At 34.2% G+C, this 11805-nt stretch overlaps 2 protein-coding genes across 2 annotated transcripts in view; both read left to right on the top strand.

Annotated features, from left to right (window-relative positions):
- Nucleotides 1–1938, top strand: part of LOC123654405 (vesicular glutamate transporter 1) — a 43626-nt gene extending 41688 nt beyond the window's left edge. Inside the window, exons 10-11 of the mRNA XM_045590315.1 lie at nucleotides 1125–1245; nucleotides 1685–1938. Coding sequence (XP_045446271.1) covers nucleotides 1125–1245; nucleotides 1685–1891 — 328 coding nt within the window. The 3' untranslated portion in view covers nucleotides 1892–1938. The remainder of the gene's footprint in view (nucleotides 1–1124; nucleotides 1246–1684) is intronic.
- Nucleotides 1939–5208: 3270 nt separating this feature from the next.
- LOC123654754 (probable RNA-binding protein 46) lies at nucleotides 5209–7167 on the top strand. Its single transcript, XM_045590639.1, has 4 exons — nucleotides 5209–5868; nucleotides 6047–6543; nucleotides 6620–6827; nucleotides 7006–7167. The coding sequence occupies exons 1-4, from the start codon at nucleotides 5209–5211 to the stop codon at nucleotides 7165–7167; spliced, it is 1527 nt and encodes a 508-aa protein (XP_045446595.1).
- The last annotated feature ends 4638 nt before the right edge of the window (nucleotides 7168–11805 follow it).

Here is an 11805-nt window from a genome sequence, read left to right as displayed (position 1 = left end):
CAATGCGTTACCGAACCTACCCCCGGCCCTCTCCATGACCTCTGGTCATCTTACTCCCCACAGAAACACAACACTGCTTGAAAAAAAGTATTACTTTGCTGTGATCTTCTGTAAGGTCGAGGTACTTACCACAGTTGGGCTGCTCCAGATTCTGAACAGGATATTTCCTACCGTGCCCCACCCTGCCCTTCATAATTATGAACGATTGAGTAAGGATAGCCATCTCTTCGTATGTTAGAATCCGTTGAAACGCGTCCATAAAGGTGACGCTACAGTTACCTAGGATGTGTTTAAAGTAATTACGTTCGATACTAGTAGTGAGTTGAAATTTAGGCTTTATTATGTTAACTAGACATAACAGACATTTTCATGATCTATTGTGAAATCCGCATGTTTTTGCAAGTAAATCTGAGACATGAAAAATCAGTATTGAAAATAAAAAAATAATTTATTTAAGTAGGTTTCAAAAGCACCTTTGAACCGTAATTTTACAATTTCAAATTATATTTGTTATAATTAATTAATTATCGTTAAAAGTGAAGCTACCACCGATTCGGAATGTAGATTCTGCAGAGAAGAATTAGCAAGAAACTCCGCAGCTACTCTTTTAACCTGTACGTGTATTAACCGTATACAAGAGCAACGTGATTTATTCTTAATACCTACAATTACCACTCTCACACTTTTCTCTCTCCATATATTAAATCTTTACCGTGGTTATCAGAAAGAAGTTGCTTTTGATAATGACACGTTGGCGCAGTGTTCACTGGACCTGGATGTTGATGCGGCGGTCGCGGATTCGGTCCCCGCTCATTTAAAACATTTGTATTGGCCATACATTGGTTTGCCGTGGTCTGTGCGATTGTCTTTGTGCGTCTATTGTCCCTTGTCGTGTAACGTTCATTTATTTATTTTTTGCCGATGGTTTTTCTATATTATATATAGAGAGATAGAGAAGCGTTTGTTTGTTTGTTTGAGCGCGATAATCTCAGCAACTACTGGTTCGAATTGAAAGTTTAATTTTTGCTTTGGGTAGTTCATTTACTGAGGAGTGCTATATAGGCTATATAATATTATTATAAAGTGCATAAAAAAATTAATATTGTTTATTATATCAATTTCAGTGTAAATCACTTGGACATCGCCCCACCACACGCGAGCGTGTTAATGGGTCTATCGAACACAATCGCAACTCTGCCTGGTATTATCAGTCCCCCATTAGCCGGCTCGATAGTAACTGACAGGGTATGTATTATTTACGCATATAATATAATAAATAAGTGGCAATCAATTTCATAAGAGGCTTATAAGTTATAAATAGTTATTTGAAATATAACCATATATTATTTGAAATATATACCTTTTTAGCGCTCTCCTTATTCGAAAACCATACAGTTTGTCTAGCAATTTTTAGATTTGTGGATCATTTGGCGCCCTTTTGTGAGTAACGCCCGGTGCATGATGCCTTCCCTAGCTTTAAAACTTTTTTTTCTGTTAAAAAGGTCGATACTCTCTCGCGATACATGTTTATATGGATATTTCTCGTAATCTATATTTTTTGTAGTGTATAATGGAAGTTTTGAAACCTCTGAGATGATTGAACATTTATAATTATATTAACATGTGTTATTAATAAATATGTTACTGCTCACTAACACTTATATGAATGAAATAAAATTTTCAGACGGCGGAACAGTGGCGGATAGTATTCTTCATATCAAGCGCCATCTATCTTCTCGGTGCGATAGTCTACGGTGTGTTTTGTTCAGCGGAGAAACAACCCTGGGTCGTTGAAGTTGAAAGCGATGCCAGTTTTGACACAGATGGCGCCTCTGTTACAACCACACGCGGTTACGATAATAAAGCTATGGACTCGAGTTCTGAAATGTAGATTTTATACTTATTTGTAAAGTTTGTAATATAAAATATTGTAGCAAACGTTTCTATAGTTTATTTATATTAAGAAAATAGTCATCTTCATTGACAGTTAAATTTAAAATATCAATTGTAAAGCAAAATATTGATTTGTAAAATTGACAAGACGTATGTGGCGTCTAAAGGTTCAATTATTCAATTAACGCGACTGATTTACTTTGATCTAATCGGTCACTATTTTTTTTCCTCTATATATTATAGACAACTTGTTTGTACAACGGGTAGCCGTTTAACCGTAAATAAGTTAACGATTCCGTTAACTAAAGTTGCATTAATTATTTGTATATGACAAAAGATTGTGACTATCATAATTTCCGTGTATTAAGGGTCAAAAGACCCTGATAGATATATTTCATTGTTTATACAGTTTGAAATTCAACATTCATTGCTTACGTGGACATGCATGATTTCCGTCAATATGGCAGACTGACATGTAATTAAAGACATACAATTGCATCTATCACTTTTAATGTAGTTATATATTTGCGCAAAACCGCGATAACTGCCTTTCTTTGGCGTAGATAGCAATATTTATCTGAAGAATACTATTGAAGCAAATATTCTTACATCAATTCATTATGTGTAAAACGCAAGAGTTTGTTATAGACTAAAAATGTGATTTAAGCGTCATCACATTGAAGAAAGTTACAAAAAAAAAAACATAAAAAACAAATAAAAATGCCAACTTCATTGCATGGGGTTAAAAATTAAAAAAATGATAGACACAAACTAGAGAACGAACATTCTGTGGCACATTTTTTTTTTTTTTTTTTACCGAAGATGAAATTGTTACAGAAACAGTTATTACTCTTTGGTCCTATTTCTATTATGAAAAACAAAACCGCTCTTTCGCCCTTTTTTCATAAAATTTAAAAAAAAAACTAATAACTTTTCATAATAAGATAAAAAGAGCGCTGAAATCAAGTCAAACTTTTCTAATGAATGTTCATAGTTATATGTTAAGAAACACTGTCACAAAATCACAAATATATTTTAGTTGTAATGTGCACACATAGACAAATAAAGTCTTTATTGAATATCATATTAAAATTGTATATGTATTTAGTATTTAATTTGATCTCAACTAAATGATTGACAAAAATTTGTAATTACTAGCTGTACCCTGCGCGCGTTGCTAGGCTTTTTTCTCAGGTCGTACCAACTCGCACTTTATTGAAGATCGTGACATGATCAAATACATAGTTTACGATTCTATAAAGAACATATAGACAAACATTCATTTTTATATCTTATATAGATAATTGAAGTATAAACTTTTATTGTGTATGGTAACAATCCTGTGTATAGATTAATAGTATTTTTAATAAGATTTTTGAAGTAAAACTTCTTTAGGCACGCTTGACTTAGGGAGTACGCTGTTGAATGTATGACGAGAGCGTTACGAAAATTGTGATCGGGCGAAGCGAACGGAGCAGGAGAGAGGAAGCACACATTTTCTTTCTCTTTTTGTCTCATAGCCAGTTACGTATCGTATATCTAAGACACAGCGCAAGCCTATTGCTAAAAAAGTTTTACTTTAGTCTAGTCTAAAGGACACTTTTTTTTACCTTAAACATTTTAATGGTTATAGTACACTATGATATATAAGAAAATAAAATTACTTTCTTGGTTTTCCTGTGATTCTAAATGTCTTGAAGACGTGATACTTAATCTAATTTTCCGTCCTTTATATTTTTTATGTTAGATAAATTTTTATCAGCCCAATTGAAAAAAAATTACATCTTACAAGGGCTGGTATGCACAAAAAAAATTACTGCCATTCTCGGGTAAAAGGTAAAGTAAAGTACTGCTCCTGAAAAATTTTTACGCCATTTGATTTTTTTTTTTTAATTTTTTTTTTTATTTATATGAATACAGTTATAATATGTGTCAGTTTTATTGAACCTATATTAATTTTATATAACAATTTTAGTTCAAACCAATCCAATACTTAGAACTAAATTTTCGCAGATTTCGATTTTCATACTTTACTACCTTTTCACCTAAGCACGTCAGAACTATCAAATAGAATTAATTTAGTGTTATTATACAAAAGACCATGTCATTCGCTTTACTCGTTTAAAAATTGTTCCTTATGTAATTACATGCTTGAGTGTGTAACAAATGTGCATTAATGTAGTTTTATGTTAAATATATTAACTGTGATTATAAAATAAATGTGTTTCAAATCAAATTTTACTTTACTTTACCTATTAAACTAATACCCCTATTAAATATTTTTTTCAATCTTTGGTTTATCACTTAATAGAAGTGTTTAAATAAATGTTAATATGTGTGATAAGTTATCAATAAAATACTAAGACGATTTTTATTTCTTTTTTAGTTTAATTATTTCAATGACCGTCTGAAATTTCAATATTTTCCAAAATTGAAATACGAAAATATGTCTATACAGCTGTGTGATTTATTTACTATCCTTCTATTTCTAATCATTTTAACTGACATCTAAAGATGTTCAATGTTAATTTTGAAACATCTAAAATCTTATATCTTAATAAATACGACAAAAATCAGAAGTATTTTAAAGAATCAATAATAAAATCGAAGTTACCTTTAGTGTAACAGTGCCATCTATGTTTTTACCATGTAATTTTTTCTTGTAACCTTGTCGCAGAAACTATGCTCATACTCCAATCAAGTTTATTTACCAATTTTAAAATATTCCAAATGTAAGTATATAAAAAGAACACAAAAAATGGCGCAATAATTAAAAAACATTTTTAAATAACCTAAGAACCCAATATTATTATGAATTTTAATGTTAATCTTAAAAGTCCCTGATATTTAATAAAATATAATAAAACTGTACCATATAAATAAGGTTACTGCAGGTATATAATTATTAGGAAAAAACTATTACTATCACTTAATTAAAAACGGAAATGATTAATAAATATTAATAACATTGCTATAACTAATTTGACTAAATTCTACCTTGTATTCAAATAACTTTCTCATTTTTATGATAATACTTTATATATATTATATAAATTAAATTATTGGTTCTATTAAACCCACTTAAACCCAAACATAGTTATTATATTCTTATAAATAAATATATCGAGGATGAGTATTTTATTTATTCGAAGTGTTATATTGTGTATTGTTTTTAAAACAATTACGTCATAACCGCCGGTACATTTGTCGGCAAGTATAAAGAGGTAGGCCGCTTTGATTCAGAGCTCTAGTTCGAATTTTTCAATTAAGCCGAACATTCGTGTTGATTTTGCTAGAGCTTATCTAATATAAATCATGGTTGACCAGAGCAACCAATTGACTTACAAGTTATTGGAGCTGATACAGAAGACGGGGTATCCAATTGTTCAACAAAATGGACAAAGAAGGTTCGGACCGCCGCCAGACTGGATAGGTCCACCACCTCCAAAGGGATGCGAAGTTTTCATCGGGAAACTACCACGCGACATCTTCGAAGACGAGCTCGTACCCTTATTTTCCCATGTCGGAAAATTATACGAATTGCGTCTCATGATGGATTTCTCGGGCTCTAATCGTGGTTACGCTTTCGTCACCTATGCCACAAGGGCTGACGCTGCAGCTGCGGTCAGGCAACTCAATGGCTACGAAATCAGACCACGCAGGCAAATTGGAGTGGTGAAATCTGTTGACAATTGCCGACTCTTCGTCGGCAATATACCGAAGACCAAGACTAAGGAGGAAGTAATGGAGGAACTCTCAAAACGCGTTACTGGAATCGTGGATGTGATCTTGTACAAAAATAGTTTTGACCGCAAGCTCAATCGAGGGTTTGCGTTTATTGAGTTCACTTCGCACAGAGCGGCGGCGATGGCTCGAAGAGCTTTGGTACCGGGCTGCGTTAAGCTGTGGGATCAAGAGGTAATGGTGGACTGGGCGGAACCAGAACCCGACATTGACGATGAACAAATGAAAAAGGTATTTTTTTTTATTAATTTGTATTTTGTTTTTTTGCTTGCGAACGTTAATTTAGTTTATTTTACACTGTCCAGCTTGCGTATAAATATTACAATATGGAAATATTTAACTCGAACCTTACGGCTTAATTACGTGTTCTAATCGATGAGTGAACAAAGATACTTTCTCTGTATTACAGGTGAAAGTGCTTTACGTACGTAATTTTGAAATTCGGACAACACCTGACACTATACAGAAAGTATTTGAAAATGCGGTAAATCACAAAGTTGAACGTGTAAAAAAAATTTATGACTATGCGTTTATACATTTTTATGAAAGAGAACATGCTGAGCTTGCTATGGCTAAGTTGCAAAATGCTGACATTGATGGTAGTAACATTGAAATTCGCTGGGCTAAACCTGTTGACCGTGATCTTTATCGGATACAAAAATTAAGTAGAGGCAATGCGAAGTTTAATAACAGTTTGGACTTGACTCAAACATTGTTGCTTTATAAACAGCATCTAGAAAAAAAAGAGTATGCAAACAGTCCGAAGGACGAAGGCATCGGATCGGCTTGTGCTGGAGAGAGTCCTTGCTACTCCCCTTCTGACCTTAAGTCTCCTGCTTATTCTTATGCTATGCCACAAGTTAACTACACATTGGCTCCAGCTAAGCTTGAAGCTATGTGTAAGAGGTACGTTTTAAATAAAAATTGTATTATTAATTTAGATTAATTAAAATTTATTAACTCGTAATTTGTAATTATTCAGATACATGTGGCCAACACCGATTTACCAGTACATGAAGTACGATGACCCTACTGGTGCAGAATTATGGGTATGTAGCGTGGAGCTACCACAAGTCGGACTTCCACTGTTGAGTGTACCTCGAAGGATTGGCCCTTTTTCTACTAGAGCTTGCTTCTCTAACCAACAAGCTCATGTAGAAGCTGCTGAAATAGCTCTTCAGACACTCAAGGTATGTAGCTTAATTAAATGAAATGAAAATTGTTTTTAAATAAAATTGCACTGCTATTCTTCAAAGCCCAATACTACAAATTAGGCTCCAATGTTTATATCGTTCCTGCTCATATTTCTTTAATAAAAATACTAATTACTATTGTAAGATATATAAAAATATATGTATTATCTTACAGATGATGAGGGTTGACCTTATTGAACAATCAGCTCCTCCACAGCCAGTGTACCCCAGCATGCAACCCATGCAAACCTGTGTGAGACTGCCTTATGATTATACACAAATTTACCCTCAAACTCAACCTGTTATACCAGTACCAACTCTTTGGCGTACACTTTAAATCTTTACTTGTTATATTTTGTTATTGTTAAGATAAATAAATGTATATCAATTTGTTGAACCAAAATGATGTAGATTTATATAAGGCTTCAAGACTTGGGCTTGCAATGGAAACATTTGAACAATATTGTTATTGTAATAGTGTTTTTGTTAAAGCCATCTGTTGTATTTAGTTGAAAAGTATTTTTTTTTTAATTTGTTACTTAAATTTTATGTTATTTTTTGTCGACTGATGGATATGTTTATATTATAGACTTTATTCTCTATATTATTAGTGACTAAAATTCTATGACTGTTAAGACGAAGTTTTGAGAATCGTAATTTCGTTTGTAGAAAGTACAAATTGAGTTGTATTTACTTTGATGTTGTTCTTTAAAAATTTGATTTCTTTACTTACAAACATTGAGCGGTATTTTTACGAACATTTGAAAAGCCGTGTTTTCAGTGCTTCCTTGTGCCTATATTTTAATATATTCAGAGAGAATGCACTGTAAGTTTGTTATTGGACGAATTAAAAAACTAAATTAGATTTTTTTAGTATTTTATTTAATTCCCTTTAAAATTCGTTTACACTTTCATTATGTTCTATAAATCATAGAAAATTCAAATGTCAATTGAATTCTGGAGAATTAGATGACTGTTTTTAACCGACTTCCAAAAAAGGAGGAGGTTCTCAATTCGACTGCCAAAACCTGCCCAAGGGCACTTGTGTATCACTTGTACTAAAGTTATCAGGTAAGTGCGACAGCAACCCGCCATGCATATCTGGTTGTATTGTAAGACTGGCTACTTAAGAATAATTGTGTTTGCTCGCAAACGAAAAAAAACAGACTTCAATTACATCGACGAGTAATACAACGTAGATCGACGAAAAAATAGTCAAGTAACTACGCGTTATCAAAGATTACTCAAAAAGTAGTTATCAGATCTCGATAAAATTTCAATGCGACCACATGATAAACATCAGCTTTCGATAAAATTAAAATTTATCAAAATCGGTACACCTAGTAAAAAGTTATGGCGGATTTTCGTAAGTTTCCCTCGATTTCTCTGGGATCCTATCATCAGATCCTGGTTTTCTTATCATGGTTCCAAACTAGGGATATCTCCTTTCCATCAAAAAAAGAATTATCAAAATCGGTACATCCAGTAGAAAGTTATGCGGTATAATACAACGTAGGTCGACGAAAAAAGCGTCAAGTAAAAACGCATTATTAACAGATATAACTCGAAAAGTAATTGTTAGATCTCAAATAAATTTAAATGGGACCAATTGACACACACCAGTTTCGATTAAAAAAAAATTGTCGAAATCGGTCCACCCGGTCAAAAGTTCTGATACAGTTGAATTGAGAATCTCCTCCTTTTTTGGAAGTCGGTTAAAAACAGCGCGCTCACTGCTTTCGGCTGTCAACGAGTTAACATCTCGGCAACGTCATTCTGTCCGTTAGGTTTTTTCTTACCTTGTAGTAATTGTTCTATAGGTCTTAAATTCTTAGTTTTCGTTTTATTTTGGTTTGTTAAATTTAATTATTTTCAAAGTAGATTCGTTTTTGTAAATTGTATTCTTTAGGGTAGAAATAATTTTGTTTAAAAATAATAACTTCTGGTCTTATTTCTAAGAATATATAAAATCAAGATAAAAAACATTTAATGTTGTATGTCATCATCATCACTTCAGCCTATCGCAGTTCACTGCTGGACATAGGCCTCCACAAGTTCGCGCCAAAAATGGCGTGAACTCGTATGTTTTGTCCATCGTCACCACGCTGGGCAAGCGGATTGGTGACCGCAGAGCTGGTTTTGTCGCACCGAAGACGCTGCTGAACGTCTTCGGCCTGTGTATTTCAAAGCCAGCAGTTGGGTGGCTATCCCGCCATCGGTCGGCTTTATAAGTTCTATGGTGGTAGTGGAACTATGTTATCCCTTAGTCGCCTTTTACGACACCCACGGGAAGAGAGGGGGGCTATATTCTTTATTGCCGTAGTCACACAGCTGTGCAATCGCATCGAAGCAATCGAAGTTTGGGAATCAAATCTAATTAAAATTAAGAAAATAATTTTAGACATTTATACTTAAGTTCAAATTAGTCTGAAAGAACACAGTACATAAGTTTTACCATTGACACATCTAGAATCTTATAAGGGCAAATAAATAAATGTAAAATTCGATAAAAAATAGAAAATTTAAAATGCTTTTTTTACTGCCCATTGTGGTAAAATTTCTTTGAAAAAACTGTAAAAAATCTCTACAAAGTATGAATAATAATTCTGAAACTTTTAATTTCTCTTAGAAACTGAAAAAGTATTATTGCGTCAAAGAAAAGTTTAATAAGTCAGAGTATTTGTAAGATTTAGGACTGCCAGAAGAGTTATTTAGAATTTATTAAACTTTTTCTAGAATCGTTGTGCTGCTACGAGCAGAGTTATGTAGAGATTTATTGAGTTATTAAGACTGCTTGAGAAATCTATGCGGCTTTTAAGAGTATTAAGAGATTTTTAGTTAATAGGTAAATATTTAAGTAGAAAATTTGTGCGGCATTTGAGTGATCCCCTCCACGGATACCTTTAGTAGAGGGCGAAAGGGGAGAAAGAGGCTGTACGGAGCGCTGAGACTGGCGGAGGCGGCTCCGGGCTACTACGGGCCGTCCGTAGCCCGTCACCACCTTTTCATTTGCCTTTACTATCTAAACTACTGTTCAACAATAGCTTTCGGAGGTTTTGGCTAAATTTACCTAAAATTTCCATATTAAAATATAATATATCTATTATTAGCTGTGAGTCTGTGTGGGGTAAATGCCCCGCTGTGGGTACGCCCATGGGTTCTACAGACGTCGTTTTAAAATATCATTTAGTTACAGTTATCTCAACGTGTTACTTTCGAAGTTATTCTAATTTTATTGTATTTTTAATCGGGAAATAAACAATTACTACAACACAGAACACTCATTCAAAAATCTATATATATAAAAGAGATTTCCACCTATATATTGACTCATCACGATATCTCTGGAACCAGAAGGCGTAGAGACTTGAAATTTGGTAGGAATATTCCTTTCGACGAGTAGAGGTCAGCTAAGAACGGGTTTTAAGAAATTCTACCCACAAGAGGTGGTTGTGGGGCGTTAACAATGGAAAATTCCCGTTTTTAAACTATAGCTCCTATCTACTCGATATCGCGTGGATTTTATGATAACTCATCTCCAATAACGATTGCAGGGGTGGGTGTTAACAATGAAAATTTTAGAGTGATCGAGAGCAAGCTCTGTGAGTAGTCTGGTAGTTCTATAATCTATTCAAATTATATAAATTTTATCTCGGGCTCAAATGAATATAAAAAATATTATATTGATTGAAAGAACTTAATGTTTCTCAAACTTTTATTTCACTATTTTTTATTACTATTTAATCCATTATAGGGTTTCCTGGTTGTGTATCTAGCAGCTAGCAGTGATGTTCTTATGTTGTATGGTCTGAAAGCCTGACTCCAGAATAAAAACAAACTATGCGATTAGTTTCTGTACTCTGTTTATCTTACATTCACATGTACAAATAATTGTACAAGTTTTGTTGGAAGGTACTTATCTATGAGGATAATAAAATCAAATATAAAATAAATACATATTGTTACATAAGTAATAAATACAATGTCTGGTTGTCTGGCGTAACCTTGGAGAGGACTATGTCCAGCGGTGTACTGTGATAGGCTGAAGTGAATAAATAAAAAATAAACATGTTTTATAATTTAGTACCTATTAAAATACGTTCGAAGTTTAGGAATAAATTACATATTTTGGGTGTTTTACACAGTGGCGTAGCGTGGTTGTCGGCCGCCCGGGTACCACGCCGGAGGTGTGGTCCAGTAGTGTGGTGGTGCTGTTCTTTAAGAGAGGCAATAAGTCTCTGTCAAAAAATTACACATCGATCTCACTTCTGAGCCACGTCTATAAGCTGTTTTCGAGGGTTGTTACGAATCGTCTCGCCAGAAGACTCGACGAATTCCAACTACCGGAGCAGGCTGGGTTTCGAAATAGCTACAGCACTGTAGACCACATCCATACTGTTCGGTAGATTATACCAAAGACAGAAGAATATAATCAGCCGCTGTGTATGGTATTTGTCCACTACGACAAAACCTTCAAATTTGTCGGCGACCTGGACTGTTCTGGACTCTCTGCAGAGGTGTCATATCGACGATATGGCGATATATCGAGGTACTGAGATGTATGTACGACGCGGCGACGATGACCGTTTATATCCAGGACCAGAGAACAAGACCCATTTTCCTCCGGCGTGGGATAAGAGAGGAAGATGTCATATTTATTTATTTATAGAACACCAACAAAGTATACACCATATTTCAAGTACATATACAATAACAGTAAAGTTTGAGTGTAACTTTAACAACCAAGTCATGCCCGAGACTGGTATCGGTCTATAATACCCTCCTCGAAGCTGTTCAGTATTATATTTACCACCTAGGCCATACCATCCAACTAGGCCGCAACAACTTCGAGAAGGAGGCCGATAGAAGGATTCGGTTAGTCTGGGCGGCGTTTGGCAGGCTTCGTCGAGTCTTCACTTCGAATATTCCGCAATGCTTGAAGACAAAACTCTCCGATTAATGCGTCCTGCCTGTG

This window comes from Melitaea cinxia, chromosome 6 (genome assembly GCF_905220565.1).
Source record: "Melitaea cinxia chromosome 6, ilMelCinx1.1, whole genome shotgun sequence".
Lineage (NCBI taxonomy): Eukaryota > Metazoa > Arthropoda > Insecta > Lepidoptera > Nymphalidae > Melitaea > Melitaea cinxia.
This window is presented reverse-complemented; position numbering and strand designations above follow the sequence as displayed.

Coding starts and splice junctions, on each gene's coding strand:
- LOC123654754 (XM_045590639.1), top strand. CDS start 5,209: ATGGTTGACCAGAGCAACCAATTGACTTACAAGTTATTGGAGCTGATA. Junction 5,869..6,046: donor ACGATGAACAAATGAAAAAG/GTATTTTTTTTT, acceptor TCTGTATTACAG/GTGAAAGTGCTTTACGTACG. Junction 6,544..6,619: donor CTTGAAGCTATGTGTAAGAG/GTACGTTTTAAA, acceptor GTAATTATTCAG/ATACATGTGGCCAACACCGA.